Raw genomic sequence first — 24,335 nt, 5'->3', positions numbered from 1 at the left:
TGGTACAAACATTAATACAAGCCTGAAGAAAGTAGTTTAGTTTCTGGAGTTAGGTTCAAAAATATGAATAAATGAATACATCTAAATTAGCTGTACAGAGTGAATATTATTTATGACTACACTGAGGTACATATTGTTGGGTTTATGATTATTTAAGGTTTATCTTAATATCAACAGAATACAAATGAATGTGCCTAAATGCATCATCACCACCAAGAGATTTATTATAATTCAGACATAAGAAAGACAATTCTGTATGTAATTTAAGGTACAGATGTGAATTGGAATTACATCTTATGGACCAACTAAACTGTATGGAAATCCTAAGTAGCAAACAGTTAAATGCAAATGGAAAAGTAATACATAATCAGATCTTGTATCATTAATCACTCTTGAAACTAAAATGGAATAAATATTACATGTAATGAGATGCAATATTATGGAGTTTAATTCTGCTGTTAACTAACACTTAAATATTTATTTCCTAAACATTTTTACATTATAAGGATGAGAGCTCTGTTTTCCACCACATCTGTTATGACCATCTGTCACTCTCATATGCACTTTATAGAATGTAAGTAAGAATACCCCATTTTCAGCTTTCTGTCAAAGCAAATACCACAACAGCATATAACTGCTTCAGTGCAACTAACTGCCCTATAAATTGAACAAATACAGTAGCAGACGGGGGTCAAAACATTTGTACTGGGTGGAATATATTCAGAGCATTTGCAGACACAAGTAGAAAGTCCTTCCCTAAAAATACGTACCTACACTGTACTAACACATAAAAAATCATGATTAATTTAATAATACTTTATTTACCCAATTTCTAGTAAAAATAATGGGAAGAGTGGGAAAATAAAGACATTACTGTTCCAGAATTAAGGATGTTTCTGAGATCAGTCTAAAAGGCTTTGTATATACACTCCAAATATGTTGAATCTTTATGCATACCTAGAACGTAGCTTCCTTTCTCTCAAGAACAATTCAATTATTATATGAACTATGTGGAATAACTGGACTAGACATAAGATAGGAGTATTACACAACATACAGAGGATGAAGGTGGCTGCCTTCTGGGTTGTTGCACTGTGTAGTCTGATAGAAGTTTACTGACATTTCTGAGGTTCATGCAGCCCTGATGATGGAAGCATTAAGGACCTCTGAAATGTCATTAAACTTTACCAGACTACACAGCGCAACAACACAGAAGACAGTCATCTTAAGACTAACTGCTGTGAAAACCTCAAATCCTACAACATATGAACGATGCTATGAGACTTCAATCAGTGAAACAGAGCACAGGCTGAATTCGTCTGTTAAACCTGAATTAAAATAGGATATTCATCAACGTAGTGTCACATGATGTGCACAAATAATTCTTCAAAATGGAACAGCTCCATGAATGCTTACAGAGTTACGTACTCATACATAAACTGATCAGTTTCTTTGTATCCTAGCTACAGAGTGTGAGGCTAAATACATACAAGTAACAATGTTTATCCTTTATCATATGGGAAAATATGACTTAAAGCCTTGTACTATGAGACTGCTGGCCAGACTATAACTTTATGGTTACCAGTTAGCAGCACACTGATGCAACACACAAAGCTGGAATGCGCACGAGACAAACAAAATTTTACAACACTTGTTAACTATTTCATGGTCAGGTTTCTCACAAAACAGCTTACGCTCCCATGTTTGAGTTTTTAAAGCATGTCAACTCAGTATATTTACATCTTTTATATTTCCATCAAAAATATTTGTATCTTGACATAGGGTCTGTTTCAAAACCGGACAGAAAAAAAGTGTTGGTTCAGATCAAAATTCTCCGTGCCCCTGTCAGTTCTTACAAAGTACAATTTGTAAGCAGAAAATACAATAATTTGTAAACTGTAGAAACCTCTCAGATATTTTAAGCAGTTGGAAGATTTTCCATTTTGATGTGGAATATAAATTACAAATGTACCAAGAAATCAAATTTATGTTATGCATTTAATTATAATTATTACCATTATTTTCTGAATAAATCTTTGGCCACTATTGCTCTAAATTCTGTTTACCTTGTGTTCCCTTAATGTTAGCAATGTCTTCACATTTCTCTTGAAAATACTTGAAGGTAGCTGTCTTCTGAGTTGTTGCGCCATGTAGTCTGATAGAAGTCAACCGACGTTTCTGAGGCCCACGCTGCCCTGATAATGGAGGCAGCAAGGACCTCAGAAACGTCGGTAAACTTCTACAAGACCATACGGCACAACAACCCAGAAGACAGCTATCTTCAGACACACCACTGTGAAAACCTCAAATCCTGCACTGAAAATTCTTACTTGCCAATAATCAGTAAATGGTAATTCCTGGAAGTAAATTTGATATGTAGACATTTATAGAATGTGTTGTTCAAAAGCAGCTTCCCAATTTGGAATTCCGAATACAAAGACAAACTCTGTCATAAAAGGTTGAGAATTTTTGCAACAGTAATATAACTTAACACTCAGTCTTGCGCAGGGAAGAATCACTGTGTTCCCGCTGGTCTCTGACCTGGGTGTCTAGAGCATTGACAGCCCCCAGCACTTGAAACAAGCTCTCCATCAGTCGAGTGAATACGTCAGCCAGGTCCTCCTGTGTCCGGGTCACCACAAATACGTCTGGTGACAGAAACAATCGTCTCTCAGTCCAGCTGTTCGCACTATATTATACTGTGGCATATACACAATTAGACAAATATGACATGCTACATGAAAACCTGTTTTGAAGAAACAAAGAAAAACTTTTAAAAGCTGTAAATCTTAATTATGTTTTTCCATGGTTCACACATAACTTACATTCTTCCTCATTTTACATATGACACAAGGAAGTGAGCAGGTAGGAGCTACAGGTGAAGAGTAAGACTGCAGGTTACATACATATGTACACACACGCTGATTGAGAAACAATAAACCTCCTCTCAAGGCCCACTTACCAGACTTGTCATGTGCCAAATGTTTGCAAAACACATTTAATATCCCTGTGATGTCGTCTTCTTCTGCACCACATTGGGAAACATCAGCGACCCACACTCCTCTGCAACAGAACACGCACAGCACAAAATGTGTTAAAAGGAGACAGATTCTAAACAAATTACTATAATATGACCGAATGAAAACAAAGTAAACCTGTTGTGCTGGGCATGCCGAAGGGCCGCGGCCCACTTCTCGGCGTGTACCAGCTCGAGCAGTGCCGTCTCCACCTCCTCACAGCCGGCAGGTACGGGCGAGGGCGTTGGTGTCGGTGTGCCGTGGTCACAGTCCCCCACTTCTTCCACTACCCTCGTTAAGCTAGCCTTCACTGCTGCCACCTCAGCAGAAACATCCCGCAGCTGCATTACAATTAATATATTTTGTAAATTATTATCATTATTATAGCGTGCGACAGCACAATGGACAGAAGAATCTAGGATTGTTCTACACTCAAAAACACTCAAGTATTTTCTGCTTTAAACAGTTTGATATTACATAAGGCAATAAAACCACGTGGTGCACAACACTTAAATGTGATTTAATATCAAGTTATCGATGCCAAAAAATTCAAATTCTTGGTAGCCTTCTTGGTTGCCATTTGAAATGAGTGTCTGAAAAGCTAAATCCTTCTGCAAAGTAACAGCAACATTTTTAAAAGCTGGTAGTGAGTAATCAAAGAGAACAGTGATACTCATGACATGAATTGGTCTGGGATTTTAATAACATAAATCAAACGACTAGTCAGAAGATCTCATTACTTGACCGTTATGAGCTGCCACAGTGAGGGCAGTGACCATCTTGTTAGAAGCTTCAATGAGTAGTAACAATTGGAAGTGCAGTTTGTATAGAGCTCGTCCAAGATCCAGAACTAGTTCCTCGTTGCCCAACTCAGACTGGTTCTCTCCAAGTAGGTTTAGCTTCACAGTTGTCTTTACAGCATCAATGCACTGCAAACAGATGAATGGTCAAGACACAGACTAAATACTTCACATGTGACAAATGTACTTATAGTAAAAAATTACGATTGTGTGAACACTCAACTTTCCAAATTCAAACTTTAAGAGACGTGTCACAACAAATTCCTCATCATATAATAGAATGTACATGACATAAAATATTAATCTACTTAAATTTTACATCTTCTATCTGAAATACTTTTCGCTTCGGTATTTAATGCCTTAAACAGAAGCATAATTTTAACTTCTTTTCAGTAACAATTTCTGATCAAAATTATCATATCCTACCACCATTCATAAGACACAGTATTTAAATCCTGAATTAATATAACATATGTAATGAGTCACATATCTGAACCTAGAAGAAGAGAAAGTAAGAGGAGGATGGAGAAAAATGCATAATGAAGAATATCATAAATTATATTCTTCACCAGTTATTATGAATATAAATTCAGAAAACATGGAAAGGGCAGAGCATGTACTATGCACCATACCTCAACTGTATGGTCCTTCCTGTCTAGGAAAGTCTCCCAGTGTTCCTGAATCTCCAACATTCCAAACCTGAGGGCCTCAGTAAGGCGAGAACTAGTGACTGCGTTGCCACTGATCCACACGCGCGGTGGCTCAGCCTGAGCTGAAAGGAGCTCTGTAACAAGAATCAGTCTCGATCCTAATAACGTCGCCCCCTGTGAAGACGTGACAGCCGAGCTGCCAGAAAGATACTGACAAGCCTCTTGAGTCAGGGACACCGTTTTCTTGCTCACATCCTGGAAGCAAAGCACAAATTGACAGTTATTAAAATCTTTCCATCACAGATGTTTCTTTTTTTATTTTACTACAGAAAATCTCAAATGTTTATAATGTAGCATGGAAGAATTATAAAATAACCTGTCTGTATGTGCAGGGCCGTCACTACCTGACATGACATTTTCAACATGAGAGAACGTGAAAGACAAATAAAGATGGCCTGATATTTATTTTTGATAGCTGATCTAAGTTTACATTTCTTTTCACAAGCCTTTCATGAAATCCCAAAAGCGTAGGAACATACAGAGGAAATATCAATGCCTCTTCAACGGATATGAAGCCAATGCATTTCTAAATGTTGGTACAGAATTTCTTGTACGTGCACTCAACATTTTCAGCTGCCATAAACTGTGGTCCCATTTAGACAACAAAATCTTTCCTGCAGGTTAAATCTTAAAGAAAATATGAAGTTAACTTCACTGTTATTACTCATCAGATGCAATGTATCACACGACAGCTCGAGTACGCTGAAGAAACAACATTCTGCAGAATAAAGGAAGCAGTATTCTTTTACTTAAAACTGTCAAATAATTTGGAATCTCTTGCAAACAACCATTAAATACATACAATATTAAAAATACTAAGCACCTTAATAAGCCGATGCAACAACTGAAACAATTCCATAGGTGAAGCTGGAATCTGGTTCAGAAGAGACTGAATTTGAAGTCTCCACACTTCTTCAGTATCATCTCTCATGATTGGACGAAAAGCCATGAGAGCTGAGAGATTTGGAGATGCATTGCATGGGGTCACATCTCCAAGGTCACCAGCACTTGAACCACTAAACAGAACAATTTTTAAACAATAGAAAAATATAAACGTCTGACCTGACCTCATGAACTTTCAATGAAAACTAAAATACCACAAATGATTGATAAACTTTATGTATAATATGAACAAGTGACATTATTTTCACAAACTGGGCACACTATACAAAAGACCATGAAAGCAGCAGAACCAGACATTATTAAACTATTCCACATTAATTTGTCTGCCACAAAAACTGACTTCATAATGATACGTACGAAGTATCTGAGCGTGTGCCTGAGTCACGGCGAATCCGATGTTCGTGCAGACTAAGAGAAGATGGTGGATAAACTCCAGTCCCTCCTGCAGAATTGCCACCAAACTCTGGAGCCACAGCCACCTCATCCAACGGAGATTCAGAACCAACTTCATCATCTGAAGATTCCTCAGCTACACCCCGTGGCTGAAACAAGTAATCCTCTTTACTGTAGGTTATGCATTTAAAATATTAGAGCACACTTTGTTGATTGCGGTTAATGTTTGGTGCTGAGACCTGTTGCAGCAGTAATATTTCACGTTCATAAAACGACAACTTCTCTCTGCTACATACCTTCCTCTTTCCAAGAACAGGCGTTTTCTCACTCAGACTTTCTTCCAACTGACGAAGACTTGGCTCTCTTTCTGTTTCTCCATCACTTAATGGTCTTCGCCTCACACCCCAGTTGAAATTGTCTGTACTTTCACCCTGCAGTACACACCAACAAATTTACACACCATTTTCAGTTCAACAGAGTGGCTGATATAAAAATGAATGTACATGACTGAAACTTATATGTGTGGATGTTTTCTACTAAATACTTTGGGAAATGATCCACAGATTTTACAGCAACAAACAAATTAAAGAAATCAATCTGCTTCTATGAAACTAAATTGTTTACCGAGAAGGTTCTAACACAGTGGAATGCCAATGAATCCAGTCAAATATTAAACAGGTACACTTTGTCATGATTATTATTATTATTTATATTTTTACAGTACACAAATACTCGATAATTTTGCTATTTGTACAGTAATATGTAATAAGAACTTTCACAAAGTAAAATGAAATCTTTACCTCAACGCTTTCACTCTCATATTCAAGGAAGTCAAAGTCCTTGAAGACGCCAAACTGCTCGGTTGCACCTTCATCACGCCGAGACCCACCAGAGAGGTCATTCATTGGGCCCGATACTTCTTCTGTTGATGATGCCATACTGGACTGGCGTTCCATCAGGTCTGAGCTTTGGCTGAAGATCACCTATCATAAAATACCTAAATTAAAAGTCTATAATGGTTAACAGATGCTTAACAGATGCTGTTGCTGTTTCAATATGTGGTATTTCAGACAAAAATATTCTTAAAAGGATGCAGCAAATGTATTTAAATCAAAAATTATTAACCTTTATTACCATGCTTTATTAAGTTAAGCCCTTTCATTGTTAATCCTGACAATATTGTTTTGCCTACGTGAAATGTTTATAGTTTCAATAGCAAATATATTAATTTTCACTTTGTTGAATTTAGTTCATGACACCAACCTCAAATGCAACTGTATCACACTCTTTGTTAACATGTGAATTTTAGAACTCATTTCAAGAAACATAATTGGAAGGGCAGTACACGTTCTCCTGCCGACTTGAGAGAATTCCAGCACAGGTACTGGAAACAGTGATACCAACATAACAAGGGTTTTAAACTGCAAACTTGCCTGTGCTAGAAAAAGATTAATGTGGCAATTAAACGTTGAATGGGTGCAATGGAGGGGAAAACAAAAGAAGAAATAATAATGTCTGTACACATTTTCAGATTACCGGTTTACAGTATTTGCCTGTGACATTCAAACATGCAACAACAGACATGATCATGCAAATTACATCACATTCTAACTACCACATTCAACACAATGTAGGTGAAACAAAACGAATATGCAAACAACAATCATGTGTTACTTACACATATGTACAGTTTTCTACAAGAAATGATAACCCAAGTGCAACTGATGAGGTTAAACTAGTTAAGACAAAGAAGAGAGAGCTAAAGAGAGACATGTCTCTGATATAAACTAACTTTACTTCTGGTACTACAAAAGCAGTAATAGATACATAAAGTGAAGCTTTTGCAGAAAATGAAGTTGATGAAAATCTCTCAGGCTACAAGAAGTGTCAGGTGGCTAAATGGTGAATAAACCATATCCTCTTCTGTTTCAAGAGCTTTTCATTAACTTATAATTAGTGGTTATAAAAATGCATTCACTTGTCCACTTCCAATTATAAATTAGCTATAAATGTTACTGAAAATATTCACAAAGGATCTTAATGATAAATCTGATAAAGAAGTAGTCAAGTAGTGGCACCGGAAATTCACAAGATGAAAGAATACTTTAGTACAGCAGTGTGACTGCAAAACAAACCACCTGCCTGGAATTCATACTGGCAGGAAACTGAGTGCCAACTTCATCATGCCGTGAGATTTACATGTCAAAATATGTGCCAAGGCAGTAGTGACTGAAAAGAAAGGAGTTGCGGACATTTCCAGTAACATGAAAATTATCATCATAGTTTCTTGTTTGGCATGTTTAAATATTTTTCATCATGTTATGTCAAAATGTTCCTTAACAATTTTGTTCTTCAATGTTCAATTTATTTTATGTTACAGAGTAACAAAAATACAAATTCAACTCTTTCATTCTTTCATCTTTCCGTCTAATGGTTTAGAAGATGGGAAGTTCCCCTGAGGCATTCTGACCTTGACATTATTATTCTGAATTCTATTTACGACACAGACAAAAGTGTACATTACTTACTGACTGGCACTGTAGTCCACCACAACAGCACTAAATGGACACTCAATGTACTGTGTGCAAAGTTATTAAACACATTTACTTCATAAAAAATTATGACGTTATCATAAACCATTTCTAGCTTGCCCAACGTCTTTATTAAGTAGGGTTTAAAACATAACATTAATATATCTCATCAGTTTGACTCATTCTACTTAGTGCGATGAATTTAAGCCAGTATATGTACAAGCTAATTAGCACAAGCCACAGTTTCATATACTGCATTTACCTGACTATAAGATAACACCTTTTTAACTATAATTACAAAATATCTATAAGCGAAGAAAAATGGATGAAAATAAAATAAATTCAGTGACTTCTAGGAAAATTTATTCCTGGAATCATCTGATGCCCATTACTATTAACACAACAATTGCGCATATTTTATCCGTACAACATCAATCAGATATAACGCAATATTTCCAACACTTATTTATGAAAACACAGTGATCCATTGTGGTTGATTGTTTTGAAATGATTTATAATATATTATATTAGTGCTATTTCTGAACATTTATAAGGGATCAATGTTACTCTTTTCAAGAGTCAGACTGCTTTAAAAGTGCTTCCGGTAAATGAGCCTATCAACTATAAACAAGCTCGTTTGAAATGTCAGTCAGCATCTACCAGACTAGATAGTGCAACATTCCAGAGGACAGCCACCTTCATGCTCATCACCTTGAGAACCTAAAATCTCAAAATTATTCTTTCTTAAAATTTGTCACTTTGAAGTGGGGGTCATCTTACAGTCAGGTAAGAGCTGCTACAGAAGGTGTTAAAAATCTGCAAGAAGGTTGGTTCTATTAAACATTATATGCTGGTTTCTAATGCCCAATTTTCTTCTCTATGACCACATACGAAGAAAATTGTACCATCAATAACAGGAGCTGGAGACATGGCACACACAACACAACATGACTTCAAGATTGTACACATGTATGAACGCATATCAAAATGTGGCTCACTTCTTTTTTTTTGGTAGTTGTGTACAATTATTTTGAATACTTCAGATACTCTATTATGTGTTAGAAACCAAAGTTACACTTGCAAGGTAAAATCAATCAGTTCTGATACCATTTACCTCAAAGTGGAACTAAGAAGTCTAGTAAGAAATTTTCTAATTATAAACTAAGAAATAAGTAGAACAACATATCCACTTAATAGCACAGTTTACAACTGCTATTTTCATGAAGTGTGGCTTCAAAAATGTTACAGATTAAGTGACTATTTAAATTTAAAAACTACACTGTTTCTATTGAAAAATATAATAAGACTAGTGCACATATTATCATCATCATCATCACCAAAATTATTATTGCTGTTGTAACTTCTGCATCATAACCTTTCATAGCCCCCCCCCCCCCCAACCAAAAAGGAAATGTTTTTACTAATTAACCAACAAACTAATCCTCTGGTAATAGAACCCAAAGGTCAAAAATGCTTAGACTGCTAATGGATGTTGTCCTGAACCAGTTCCTTTTAACTCCCACCCACACAACCAGCTTCGCCAAGGTTTATTCCGTCTGCTTTTGGGCTTCGCATAGATTTCCCATACTCATTTCTTGTTATCCCACCTCCATCTCTTTCTCAGCACTAACAACACTGTCAACTGGTACAAATATCAGAGCTCCTACTTACACACCGACATCCTATATTCGCCACTTAATACATCTCGCATGAAATAATATTTGAATATTTACTGATTAAAATCTTTCCATGATGATACTTTTCTATAGAAACAGAATTTTAAGATAAGTTTATCTTTAGAATGACATAACTTTGTGTTACAGATTCATTTACTATATCAAGACATTGCAAAATAATATATTATGCAAATTACTACATCTTTTGAATGACATAGCAGTAAATGTCAGAACATACAAAATTAAATGACAGAAGAATATGTGTCAAAACACCAACGTCATCTCACAATCCGAGATTACTTGTGCCACAATAAATCAGGTACAAAACTTGCCATTTCTCTCATATCATTCAATGCTAGAAGAAGCGTATCCACAAACTAAGATACCAGGGCCACTTGAATTAGTGTGTAAGAGTGGAGAGTACAAATGATAAAATAATAGCAGTGCATTGTGTATTATTAAATGTTTCTTACAGATGTGTAATTGACTTGCAGAAGTCTGTAGATCAGATGGTACAGTGTTGAACAAAATACTTGTACAAAGCAAGTTATACGGGTTATCGCAGGTGCAACCAACTCCTACCGCACAGAGGTAAATCAGATCTGTATCAGTCAGAATCTGTACAGTGTGAGGATAGAAAACTCAAGAGTGAGCTATTTACTGAAACTGATGCAAAGTGTTTTTAATGTTATACGTTGAATATCAACTTTATAAAACAACGTTACATATGCAGAAACGTCAGATATGTTACCTGACAAATTTTGAAGCAGTGAAAACCTGTGTGTATGTCCTTGAGTCCTGGGGATATTGGGTGTATTGACCCATTCCGGGACAGTTGCTCAAGGCAAACTGTCCTTATTATTCTTGTAGGGTGCATTTGAGTAGTGAGTGACAAGCCCACTGCCTCTGCACAATTTCTACTCAATCCTGAATTGTTTGCTAGAGCCATCTAGTAGAGACTCAGGAGAGACATGTGTGAGAAATGGCCGCTGAATTTTTCTTACGAAACATCTCGTGTCATGCTCGTAAGGTCATTTTACATGCCATAAATCCATGACGTGGGACTGCCGGCTTTACTTCACCTCAGAAGGAAGTTGTGCTATAGATTTTTATCACCAATCGACCGCGGCCGGGGTTTGAACCCGCGAACCTTGGGTCCAGTGGCGAGTACACTAACCACTAGTTCACCGAGGGCTTATTTTTGTAGGTGTTTTTTTCTCTATGTATGCAGAGGATGATGAAAACGAAGGTGAACATTAAAAGGAATTACTAAAGTAGTAGCTAAAGAGGTCAACATAGAATGAGTTAGAATTACAAACAATATGCCAATGTACAAGAATAAAATTTTTATGCTGCAATGCACTGTTTCATGGCAAACAATGAAAACTGCCATTAATACCTTGCAATCCTGTGATAAGATTTCCACAGGCTTCCACTGCACTTAAGTTCTATTCATTATGTGATCGTAATCACCTAGGAATTATCTTCTTTCTCTACGTTACATTACAGTGTCTGTTTCATCACTATCTGAAATCTGTCTATAAATATGATGTGTTGTACAATCAAGGAGTCATGCATCTTCCACCACCAAAAGCTTATTTTTTTGCACAAAAAGAAAATAAATATTTAACAACTTACAGGTAAATGGCTAAGTGAGTTTTTACCTTATTAATTGTGTTAATAAAACCATCCTAGATACAGGTGACAACCACCATCAGATATGGAAAACAAATGAGAGAGACCAAACATTAAAAACTACAGCACTCAATTAACAGTGATGGAAGTATAAAAATTCGAGCCCGGCCGGAAGCAGACCCCATTTTGCATAATAACAATAATGACAGTAATAATTCTTTGACACCCAGAACCTTTGCAAAATCCTAGCCATGCCATCAGCATTTTATCTCCATATTAATTTCCATCACTGACATCACATCAAACTATTATTACTGCTAGCACATCATTCTCCTGCGGACTGAACTACAGCACTATTATCTTAACAAGGCAACTACCAACTTCCAAGTCATTACCATTACCATACTGTACCAAAAATGCTAGTAAAAATTCAATGCTTTTCCTTCAATAAAACACACACTATCTGTTTACAAGGCACTTTAGCATTATAAAATTTAAATTGATAAATATATTTCTGCAAGGTAATATAACATTTACAGATCATCAAATCTATGGTAAAAGTGCATACACTTCTGACAAATTTGGTAATCTTTTCAGGTAGATTTAGGGATTTATTACATATATTAAAAATTATGTACCTCTTTCAGAACCTTACATTTTTATTGTATATAAGACGGACAGGCTGTTTCCGAGTCCTCCTGAGAGGATTTTGAACATCTTAGCTTTGAACGTAATGATTTATCACAATATGGAAATGGATTTTCTTTTTTGGCCAAGTTCAGCTGCACAGTGAACACAGTCTCACTATTTTTTGCAGGAAATAACTGTTTTTGCATAGGATGTGCTCCACACTTAATTGGTTTCATTAAAAACTACAGACATCATTGTTAATAAGAATAAAGAGTGAGATAAAGAGTACAGATACATGACACCACATACTGTCATTCCAGTAATGCCACTAGTTTTAATAACACACAATCTCGTTAACAGCAGTATGGCTTGCTTCTCATGCATTGAAGTAAAAAATTGTTAATATTAACCGAGAGTATTCTGGACGTGAGCATGCAGAGTATGGTACTTACAGATGGGCTCTTGGGCAGACCTACTCTCTGCCCACATGTTGTAAGGAGATTCACCAAGCACTCGCGTACACGCCCCTGCTCAAGAAAAATATATAAATTTTAGATGTAATTTAATCACAATATTGTGGAAACGGCGCCATCTCATTTAAATTTGTTTCCAACAAACAAACGCAGGATGCAAGCTGGAGGAACTGTATACACCTATCTACGTCAGTCTTACTTTTTAAAAATCATCCTATTTTCAGCCCTAATTGTACAAGGGCACTGAAGTATGGACCAAATGATTTGTCTACTTACGTATTATTCAATGTTACACATCAGAATTAGATCACGGTCTAGATTGTACACTGTAATATACAAAATGAAACGGCCTACTTGTAACACAATAACGCACTGTTCCCTAACAGGGCAAAGTTATAGCCAAAAACATTGACACGTCTCGCTATTCCATTCAATTTTATGTGTGCCTGCGAAAAACATCTTTCCTGAGATCTTCAAAGACCACTCGACTACTTTTTCACTAGATACTTTAACTGTGTCATTCCTCTTCGAAAAGTGATTGTATGCTCAGTTAATCAAGAAATTCTCACCTTAGAGGAATTTGAAGGTTCATCATCATGTTCACAAAAGCTACCACTAGACCAAATCCCAAGCCTGTTGAGTCCAAACCACAATCACTGCAGAGATTTAAAATAACAAGATATGATTTAGACTGAGTTTTAAAATTTGTAACAAATTTCATTTACCATTCCTTCCTATCCTTTGGTAAACTGAAAGCTGAGTGTGTTTGGCTTAAGTACTGGTTTGGAATGAGTTGATAAAAATGCAGAAGGGTACTGAATAGTTGACAATGTAATCGCACCTGTGACATCCACGGTCGTTTCCAACCGGCAATACTGGCACTATCTGCAGGTGATAAAGAAACGGACCGCCTAGGAGAAGCTGCTGATCCACTGCTAGGCCCCTTCTCATCTGTTCTGACAAGGAACCGACGTCCTATCACCGGCGTTTGAGAGAGGTCAAATGTGAAATCCATTGTTCGGCCTGAACAAAACACGACGGTACTTTTAGATTGCTTTGTGTGCACAAAGGAAAGACTAGGAATTTAAATGAATGATTCAAAAGCCAATGATTGTAATTCATTAAATTTACTGCAAAGAAATAAAAGGTTTTATTAATTTAACAATACAAAATTAACATCAAATTTAAGTACAAACAATGTTTATGAAAAATACTGCTTAATAACTTAATTTCTACATATTACACTCTTCAAACTGAAAATAATCAGTATCTAAATATTTCTATGTTTAACATCATTATATTGAACATGCATAAAATGTTCATACAAATGGAAATGTTATTAAAGGTCATACACATTTCACACCAGACCCTTACTGTAGTTGATAATATGATAATCACTAGAAGCAAAAATGTTCATAACTTGTTGGCTCTGTCAAACGAAGTGGTAACATACCTGGCAATTCTTTCTTGGTGAACGTCTCGCTATCTGTGAATGAAGGGTGTAGCGAAGTAGCAGAAGCCTCCCAGTGAGGAGGATGGAGAGATGTTGGAGGAGCAACCAATGTAGACGAGCGCGTCACCACCAATTTTAATATCTTCAGAGCTTCTTTGTAGTGAACACCCTGTACAAATCAAAGATTACCATTAATATGAACCACGTGTGTCACAACTATCATCATCTTTACTTCATTTCTTTACTACAAACCATTTCCAGACAGGAAGAACATAATTAGTACTTTGGAATAATAACATTTTGCAGAAAAACTTGCTTTGTTTTAACATTATTGCAAAATGATAGGGTAGCAGCAATATTTAAATAATTAAACACATGCTCCATTAATATCTGGCCAATTTATATGCAAATTTATGTAACAAAAATTTACTCTAACATAAGACGCAAAGCTTTCGGGAAGATTGAACACAATGAGGTCTTCTCAGGTGTAACGGATTTTAAGAAAATACGGCATGATGATGTTCACTGGATTCATCTAGTTCAGGATAATGTCTAGGAACAAGCTAATGAGAACAGGGTAATGAACCTTGGGTCTCACACAAGGTGGTGAATTATTTGACTAGCAGTGTGCAAATACAATCTTCTCAAGAAGGAATTTGCTCAATGGAGTGAGTTAATACAGCTCGTCGCTTTTAACAGCAATCATTTCTGACACTCCTAAAAACAAATACTTACCTCAATGTATTTCGCTATAACCCGCAGCAAATCAGCATTGATCGGCTGAGCTGCTGCTGATGCCAGGTCTACATAATGCAACATGCTGTGGATAATACTCAGCACAGGAAGCTGAACTGATGTCGGCCCTTTCTCTAGAACCTATTATTTGCACGTAAACATTTATTATTTTCTACTTGTACCAGTCACGTGCATATGTACTAGTGTCAACCAGTGTACTAGATGATTTTCACTGTTTTCTGCCAGCCAGAAAAGACTTCTCAAGTGTTCTTCACTATTTTACACCAGCAACAAAACAGACGCAAATTTAAAAAAGCAACCACACCGTAAAGAACTTCAAAAGACTGAAAAATAACACTCATTTGATTATTTAATATCTTTCTACTATGCTGTCATATACTGGCATCTAGCTGTAAGGCCTAAAAGTCTATTTATTCAACTGCATCCATAATATTTACAGTGAAACTACACTAACAATGTAAAATCAGAGTGCCAAAATATTACAATGACCACGTTTTCAGTCCAATATATTACAGTGACCTTGATGTAAGTGTTACAATGTGATGAAGACTAATTCTTCATACTTTTCAACATATTACTTCAGAATACACAAATGTTATCTGACTCAAATAAGTTCACAATTTAGCATTCATAATCATAAAACTTGCTGTGTGGGTGAAATGACAACCTAAGAATAAAAGTACATGACTTTACCTCAACTAGGAAGGCTAACATGTTGAGACTGAGATGTGCGTACGTGTCATACAGGTACTTGACAACACACTTAGTCCACTGGAAGCTCTCTTTGCTGAATGTGCGACGGCTGTACAGCGTCATCACAGTTCCCAGGTTCTCAAGTTTCTTGCTCTTTTCGGTGCTCGCCTGGAACCAGTGCCATCAGCAAACCTCAAACCAGGGCCTGAATTATGTTTCCATACTAACTTAACGGTGTACAAAACTTCCCAAAAGGTTTATACTTGCTCAAGTACTCAAGAAATTCCCTACTCCTTGGAACTTGAAGGTTTTTTTAACTGTGTGCACACCCTCACACACAATTTCTTTAACAACATTATACAGAAGAGGAAACTAATGGGCGGACTACATTCGTAAAGTGAAGCACAGGTATGTAAAGAAGGTGTATTACTGAAACAACATTGTTCTGGACACTATTCATCATCTTACTACAAATAGGACACAACATTTTGGATAATGGAGTCTCTTTCCATCCCCAGGTAAAAATGTACTCTGTCGGGCTCTACTGACTGGACCCAACAGAGCTGAGGAACTTACCTGAGCTATGTTCTCTGCACTCCGAATGCAAAGCTCATTAGCATCTTCATAATTGAGCAACATATAAGGAAGTAATGCTACAACATTCATTGGGAATGCTAAGCTCTGAGTAGGGTCAACCACAGGTAGGTCCAGCAGTGGAGTAAACTGCGAGAGCAGTGTTACCACCGGCTCATACGTGTTTGGACTAGTGCAACCCTGCGGACATTAAGAATAATTGTTACGGCCAGTTACACACAGAGCAACTATGGCGGTGCTACTGTTTTTAATCAGTGACTCACCAGGAATCAAAGTTGCACCACTACGGTCAGTTTCAAAATTGTTAAACAAAATTCCCCAAATCAACATATGCAAAGTTTTCATTACAGTTCCCACTTCCTTAATAATGTACTGGAATTAAATGAATAACAGCTATAAAGAATTCGTGACTTCGGTTTCCACGGGTACCCACTTTTGCCGTCAAACATACAACCAATGCAAACAAAACAGTCCCCAAAATTATTCAATAACTTACAAATACCAAGAATACTTCCACTACCAATAATTATCTATACTAATTTTGCTTAGATATGAACAATTTCAAACTTCCTGGGGACATAAGTGGGAATTTAAATACCTTAAGAAGCAGAGCATGGACTCCTGGAAATGCTGTCCATTTCAACTGGGCCTGCAATTTCTCGACTTTATCACGAGCATCTGGACGGTCTAGTGGCAACCGATGCAAGACCCGACTTAATAATCTCAAAGCCAGAAGAAATTCGTGTTCATAATCTGATTCAAGAAGAGAAACTGAGAGCCAAAACAACTGGGCCAAGATAGTCATCTTGTCATCCTGAGAGGCTGAGTCACCCAGTAATTTCAATGACTGTGCTGACCGTGAACGAGAGAGATTTGTAGAGTATTTGTTGAGACTGCAACCTGAGCGTGCCTCCAGTTCTGATGATGTTCGGCCACGAATATCTGAAAAGCGATTGAGTATACAAGGCACAATAAATAATTAAATATTAATTCAGGAGGTGAAATAAATCTTAATAAGCCATTTATGAGGAAGTTAATAAAAAACATCATTTTACCCCATGACTAAGACATGATATTTCAATGCAAGGGCTAACTGTAATATACATGTCATAATAGAAACTTATTTTTCTTTACTTTTAAAAAGTATAGCGGGTTTCTGCCTCTGTACGAAAAAGGTTCTCCAACACACGAGCTTTTATAATGTCACGAATACTAGCCACAAAAGCTGGACGGAGGGTGGCTGCGCACACAACTCGCTATCGCATGTGATATCTCCAACAGCTTCTTGGCTAGAAGTGCACGACTACAATCACGGGATCTCAGATGAAATGGAAGGACATGGAATTTTATTGGCCAAGATGCTCCCCTATCTCCCTTAATGAGATCTCTACATATACTGCAAACATAATTAATTGTAAACAGTGTGAATTAATAAATCCATATTTGGAACAAAGAACCCCAAAACTGAAAGAGTGACAAAGGAAGACAACTGGTGTGCTTTAAAAGAAAATGTTATCATAATCATCCATCAGCATCCTTGTGAATAAAATTCACTGAGTGAGGTACCTTTGTTGTCAGTAGCAGGAGATCCAGAAGCTTTGCGCATGCAGTAGGACACCGAGTAGCTGGTACTGCGCGCGTGGCCAGCCTGACCAAGATGTTGTGCCAATGGTCCTGAGCTGCACACGTACCCCACACCGCACCCAGGACTTCGCTTACCACCGACCACACCACTACTGCCTACCGGTTCCTTGTTGTTGAGATTAGGAGTGGACTTGAAGATCTCCTTCATGAAGTCCAACGGTCGGAAGTCGGACTCCAGAGAATCAACAGCAGCTTCCAATGTCAGCAGAAGTTCTGTGACATAACCCTGCCATGGAAGGTCACATTACTGATGTCAGAATATACTGTCAGATATTTGTGTCAGAATGGGGGGGGGGGGGGGGGGGGACACTAAAAATAGGACTGTGGAATTGCTGACTTCTACAGATTTTGCTGTTCTTTTACCTGCATATCCTCGCCTTGCTCTGCTACTGTTTCTACCAGTCTAGACAATATGTCTGACAACATCCTTGAAGTGATCGGCACACGAAGGGCTCGAAATACCTGTGTAAAAATATAAAAAATATCTTATTACATTGAATACTAATTAAAATTGTGAAGAAAATTATAATTTCAAAAGAGAGATGGTTCTTGATCATAAATCATGATACACACTTATAACTAAAGATGAAAGAGTCCTCATGACATGACTTAATGTAAATGATATTTAAGGTTTTTTGGGCAAAAACATTCAGATTTTAATTTTCTGGGTTGAGACACCATGTAGTTTTGATTGTACATGGTTACAAATATTTCTCAAAATGGTGGTAACCGTATATCTACTTTGTGTCGCTACCCAGAAGACCACAGTCTGTTTTAATGTGACTGAAATTATCTTACTTAAGAAACAAAGGTAAAAAAAAGACATTTTATCATTACATTATGTGTGAACAGGAAGCATATATATACATTTTTTTTCAAGTTACTGACAAAATGCTTCATAGAAAAGTAAGCCACTTCTATGTTAAAGCAACACCAAGTTTACATGATTTAAAGTTTCTAGAAAAACTGCAGAATAAATTAAATATTATTCCAAATATTACATTAATGCCAATACTGTAATATTTCCTTTAATACATTAGATTTACAAGGATAATAAACAAAAATAATAATATCTAATGATTTATATGGTTTATTTGTTGTTATAAATTAATAAAATGTTATTAATTGGCCTTCAATATACCAAAGCGTCAATGTGACAAATGTGTTTTGACAGTTCACAAGGGCTCACTATTCCAGAATTTCACTGCAACTGTCGACATACTAGAACAGTCACTACCGAAGTCGCATAAACTATGCAGAAGGTTATTATTTATTAAACAGAGCTCTGATATATGGAAAGTACACCTGCAAAGAGCGTCCAGCATAATGGCGAGAAGAACAAGACAGGCCAAGTTGCAGCGCAGTTTGAGCCCAGCGTTCACTGATAAGCGCGTGGGGCAGAGAGTCTCGGAACACTCTCAGCACATGCTGCAGGAACACATCGAGCTGTTCTACACTCCTCACCGACCAAACCTTGGCTGTTATATCTTCATAGTTCCACAGGGACTGGTTCTGTCTAAAATACACGTTTGGCTCAGATAATTATGTACAGTACATAAAATGAAACATATATTACAATACGTGCTGCAAATCATTAGATTAAATCCTAAAAGTTACATAAGATATTCTACAAACTCAATACTCCCTTGACAAAATGTATATCATCAAAAGTCATGGCCAAGTTTCAAATCTTGGCCTGGAGACCAGCTACCCTGACTGAGATTCCTCACAGTTTTACTCAGTCCCTCAAGGCAAAAGCAAGGATAGTAAATAAAATTGGGCCATAACTGCTTCACTCCATATCCTTTCCAGTTCATTATTCATTAACCATCCTATCAGTTGATAATACACAGTGTAAGCTACCGACAGCATTTTTAAATAAACAAATTAAAAAATCAGATCACGAGTTATTACTACCACACCCGAATAATAAAATAACAAATATGAAGTGATAGAAATAAAGAATCTGTCAAGATGTTGAAATAGTTTACCAGCGTACCTTGAAGCAAGGAACAAGATGAGCGACTTGATAACATCCTGAATCGGCATATTTGGCCCAGGCTGAGGGCCCGTCCTCTCCTCCACTGTTATGATAACGGGGGGCGCAGCCACCGCAACACTACCCTCTCCTGCACAGAAATACAATCCGGGGGTCACCGATAATTGACAAACACAACAAAAGATCAGCACGAAGAATGTACTGTGTTCACAGGACGTTTAACATTTAATTCTCTTGGGTAAATCAAGAGAAACATGGTATTGGTGTATCCGTATAATCTCTACACCAATAACAAGAGACTTGGATAATTGGCCAAAAATTAACAAGAGGCTTGTACAAGCCCCTCAAAGCCCCCTGTAGTATAACCTTCAGATGTCTTCAAGCCAGTGAAAAAGTGCACGACTTTGTCAAATAAGCTTCACCTCAAAGACGCAAGATGATCTGTCAGACTCACCAACAGATGACACTGCAATGACAGGTGAAGAACTTGTCTGAAGGGCTACCGCGGTAGAAGTTACTGCAGATGGCACGGGTCCTTGCAAGTAGCTGTCAAACTCATGGTTCGGCTCTGATAACAAAGATAAAATTATGTGGGACCTCAATGTTAAATTAGTAAAATAAGCTACGAACTAAGCGCGCATCTTAACACACACCTGTAAACACATGTGACAGGACAGGCAGAGTAGGAGTGGTGATTCCCAGGCCCAGAAGCGACGTCTTGCAGTTCAGCAGGATCTGTGCTACGGTAAGGTGGTCGCTGTGATCAGCTAGCACAAGCAGTAGGTTCAGCAGCAGCTGCTTACAGTGCTCGTGGACCAGAGGGCGGTTGTGATCGAGACCCAGGAACAAGATATGGAGCATGAGGGGGACGTGAATAGACCAGTCCAGGTCAACTCCATCCACCACTACGTCTGTCAGAAGCATTACTGCGACATTACACCTGCAAGGAAACAATCAAGCCTGTCCACTGATGATCAATGGTTCCTATGCAATGAAATTTTTACACCAAATTTGGTTAATCACAAGTATCTATACAAAATGAACACCGACTCGAACGCTAAACAACCTATGGGAATAAGCACTGAAAAGTTATGGGAAGAATTTTGACGTAAACACTCCTTGAAACGCTTTTGTTGGTATAAGATGCTACCAGAAATTTTAAATTAATAATTGCATAAAGCCCTGACCTATTTCATAATTTGTACTGTAGGGTGGAAAACTGTTTGTACATCTAACAGACAAATTATATTTTTACGAAAAGCTCGATAAATTATACAAAAATCTTCATGTCTTTGTGTTTTCCCAAAACCTAAAATACTTAAAACAAGTTATTAACACGAGGTCCAGAACACATAACAAACGACAATGTACGTATATTTGTAAAATTGGCTTACATGCTATATATTCTACTTATGCTCGAGCAATTGAAGATGTAACCCATCAAAAGTAAATAATCTTACGTTTCTACATCACATACCTATGAAAGCCACTTATTGGCTGCGAGCTATCTGGCAAGTACTCAGTAAGCGGAGCAAAGTAGCCACCGTACTCGGGCATAGGAAGGGGGTGGGGCTGAGGGATGTCAAATCTGTCGACGGTGCCCGCTCGCAGACAATACCCTTCTTCGGCAGGCGGGAGCTGAAAACGGGAACACAGAACTGAACCTACAGAATCCACTGAAGGCTGGTAACGGTCCATGAATTAAAATATTAAAATGTCAGAGCCCAATTCAGTTTTAACACGAGGCATATTTTAAGGCCTCGATAAATGCGACATTGGAATATGTGCATGTGATGGGCATAAAGAATATTCCCTATCTTTATATGCTGTTTCACATAAAGAACTAGAGGATATTAGGCTATAATTTATTCAAAATGATACCAGCTGAAGAGCCCTGAACCTCAAGCCATTGGAACAAACCTCTGGTTCAGTGGTGGGGGTAGACATATCGTCTGACAACATTGGCGGCCCACTGGCAGTGCGAGTCTTTTCAGTACGCGGTGGTGCAAAACTTCCAGCTAGAGCTCGCAGAGCGGAGTCTGACTTGGATGTTCTGTAAAGTATACAGAGTAAATTGTCAGTACGCATAACAATCCGGGCAAGACTCATCTCGTGCTGCTGCCTGCTCGTCAACTAAGGAAATAGAATTCGCACTAAATTAATCATCTGAGCGAACTACCATAGACAACACAATAAGCCGAAAACAACGACACAGAAGTTCACTGCCTTAAACCCTTTTAGAATCCTGTGGTAACCACAAGTCCTTATACTTACAGAAAATGTGGATTTTGTATTAAGATTTTTTGCATGATTCTCACTGTAAACAACTATTATTTCCTTAAAATTATCTTTGTAACGGTGAAGTGCTGTGTTTTCTTCGCGGTACGGACTGGATTTTTAAATATTATTTCCTTAAAATGACCTTTGTAATGGTGAAGTGTTGTGTTTTCTTCGCGGTACGGACTGGATTTTTAAATATTATTTCCTTAAAATGATATTTGTAATGGCGAAGTGTTGTGTTTTCTTTTCGGTACGGACTGGATTTTTAAATATTATTTCCTTAAAATGACCTTTGTAATGGTGAAGTGTTGTGTTTTCTTCGCGGTACGGACTGGATTTTTAAATATTATTTCCTTAAAATGACCTTTGTAATGGTGAAGTGTTGTGTTTTCTTCGCGGTACGGACTGGATTTTTAAATATTATTTCCTTAAAATGACCTTTGTAATGGCGAAGTGTTGTGTTTTCTTTTCGGTACGGACTGGATTTTTTAAATATTATTTCCTTAAAATGACCTTTGTAATGGTGAAGTGTTGTTTTCTCTTCGCGGTACGGACTGGATTTTTAAATATTATTTCCTTAAAATGATATTTGTAATGGCGAAGTGTTGTGTTTTCTTTTCGGTACGGACTGGATTTTTAAATATTATTTCCTTAAAATGACCTTTGTAATGGTGAAGTGTTGTGTTTTCTTCGCGGTACGGATTGGATTTTTAAATATTATTTCCTTAAAATGACCTTTGTAATGGCGAAGTGTTGTGTTTTCTTTTCGGTACGGACTGGATTTTTTAAATATTATTTCCTTAAAATGATCTTTGTAATGGCGAAGTGTTGTGTTTTCTTTTCGGTACGGACTAGATTTTTAAATATTATTTCCTTAAAATGATCTTTGTAATGGCGAAGTGTTGTGTTTTCTTTTCGGTACGGACTGGATTTAGAGACCGAACAGACTCAGTCCAAAAGCGAAAGCGATTTAATTTCCAATTATAAAGCAGAGGAATAAATTTTTGACAATTAAGATTTGATTCGGGTCATTAATATAATTAACTCCCTCAGGGCTGACAACATACAACGCACTTGTCACCTGATAAATGAAGTGCTGTACTGATCACGGAAAATGGAATTATTATTTTCAATTTGTGATCACATTAATTACGTCTCTTAATAACATGTCACATTTCAATACTGAATACAGAACAAAGGGCTAGCGTTTACTTTTTTTAATTTGCGAGAACTCTGTTTACGCGACATGACAACGTCAAAACAAGATAAAACCTGTGTTAATTCAACCTCTTGTATCCTTTACAATAGCGCGTGGCTCCGGAAAGGCGTACTATGATTTAAAGCTGACGTATTTTCCACGTCTGATTTTCCTGGAATTATCCTCGATGTTCATTTACTCACGACGCCCGATCTTGTAATGACACAACTGAAATGTACACAAATCTCCTTCATATTATGAAATGTGTAATCCAATTTAAAGTTATTGTAATTCTCCAGAGGTCTGTGGCAATGGCTGATTCTTTACAAGAATAACTAAAAAAATTGCCCGTCGAGAATGACGGAAGAATCCACATGCAGACACAAGGGGTTCCGAACACGCCTGAAAAATACACACGTAAACCCCGATTGTATAGGCACTGCTGTACAAATATTCTGTGTTGTAAGCAGCTCCAAGAATTTTCTTCAGTTCTATTTGAGATTCATGAAAAGTACGGCGAAAATTTGACCGATGGCAACAAAAATTAAATGCGCTGGCCAACTTTTAGTGCAGACCAGCAATGCCAAATTTAATAGAAATCTGGCAAACAGTTTCTGTCAGATCGATTTCTAAGACCTCGCTAATATACATTTTTCGTAAGTAACGGCCTACTTGTGGCAAGACTGAGAGATTCTTGCGCTCCACAGTTTAACAAACACCCGTCCGTGCAAAATACACGCGACTGAGGTAAATCTTCAGATCCTCCTCCGAGTAGAATTCGAAGGTTTCAGTTTCAAATCCACTGTTAACAATGGTTTGTGCTTACATTAGTCCAACAATGAACCGGCATCACATTAGTGCAAGAATGACTTGAGTGACGTGAACCCTGGTGTTTCTTACTTTTCGTTACATTACTCACTTTGCTTCGCAGTTTATGTTTGTTCTTATAT

At 37.3% G+C, this 24,335-nt stretch overlaps 1 protein-coding gene across 2 annotated transcripts in view; it reads right to left on the bottom strand.

Annotated features, from left to right (window-relative positions):
• Nucleotides 1-199: 199 nt before the first annotated feature.
• fry (microtubule binding protein furry) overlaps nucleotides 200-24,335 on the bottom strand; it is a 67,978-nt gene continuing 43,842 nt past the window's right edge. Inside the window, exons 30-54 of one of the 2 annotated variants that reach the window (XM_087346977.1) lie at nucleotides 21,828-21,960; nucleotides 21,385-21,545; nucleotides 20,561-20,847; nucleotides 20,362-20,475; nucleotides 19,908-20,037; nucleotides 19,214-19,424; nucleotides 18,272-18,370; nucleotides 17,831-18,134; nucleotides 16,863-17,206; nucleotides 16,247-16,444; nucleotides 15,671-15,838; nucleotides 14,957-15,097; nucleotides 14,222-14,390; nucleotides 13,610-13,791; nucleotides 12,748-12,822; nucleotides 11,695-11,721; nucleotides 6,624-6,806; nucleotides 6,120-6,254; nucleotides 5,788-5,972; nucleotides 5,351-5,543; nucleotides 4,450-4,722; nucleotides 3,758-3,946; nucleotides 3,156-3,358; nucleotides 2,963-3,063; nucleotides 200-2,648 (exon numbers count right to left, since the gene is read on the bottom strand). In XM_087346977.1, coding sequence (XP_087203103.1) covers nucleotides 2,488-2,648; nucleotides 2,963-3,063; nucleotides 3,156-3,358; nucleotides 3,758-3,946; nucleotides 4,450-4,722; nucleotides 5,351-5,543; nucleotides 5,788-5,972; nucleotides 6,120-6,254; nucleotides 6,624-6,806; nucleotides 11,695-11,721; nucleotides 12,748-12,822; nucleotides 13,610-13,791; nucleotides 14,222-14,390; nucleotides 14,957-15,097; nucleotides 15,671-15,838; nucleotides 16,247-16,444; nucleotides 16,863-17,206; nucleotides 17,831-18,134; nucleotides 18,272-18,370; nucleotides 19,214-19,424; nucleotides 19,908-20,037; nucleotides 20,362-20,475; nucleotides 20,561-20,847; nucleotides 21,385-21,545; nucleotides 21,828-21,960 — 4,366 coding nt within the window. In that variant the 3' untranslated portion in view covers nucleotides 200-2,487. The remainder of the gene's footprint in view (nucleotides 2,649-2,962; nucleotides 3,064-3,155; nucleotides 3,359-3,757; nucleotides 3,947-4,449; nucleotides 4,723-5,350; nucleotides 5,544-5,787; nucleotides 5,973-6,119; nucleotides 6,255-6,623; nucleotides 6,807-11,694; nucleotides 11,722-12,747; nucleotides 12,823-13,609; nucleotides 13,792-14,221; nucleotides 14,391-14,956; nucleotides 15,098-15,670; nucleotides 15,839-16,246; nucleotides 16,445-16,862; nucleotides 17,207-17,830; nucleotides 18,135-18,271; nucleotides 18,371-19,213; nucleotides 19,425-19,907; nucleotides 20,038-20,361; nucleotides 20,476-20,560; nucleotides 20,848-21,384; nucleotides 21,546-21,827; nucleotides 21,961-24,335) is intronic. The other variant, XM_087346978.1, reaches the window with a different exon arrangement.

The sequence above is a fragment of the Zootermopsis nevadensis genome, unplaced genomic scaffold (genome assembly GCF_977971745.1).
Source record: "Zootermopsis nevadensis isolate Lab colony 2312 unplaced genomic scaffold, Znev_1.0 Znev_ptg000011l, whole genome shotgun sequence".
Taxonomy (NCBI): domain Eukaryota; kingdom Metazoa; phylum Arthropoda; class Insecta; order Blattodea; family Termopsidae; genus Zootermopsis; species Zootermopsis nevadensis.
This window is presented reverse-complemented; position numbering and strand designations above follow the sequence as displayed.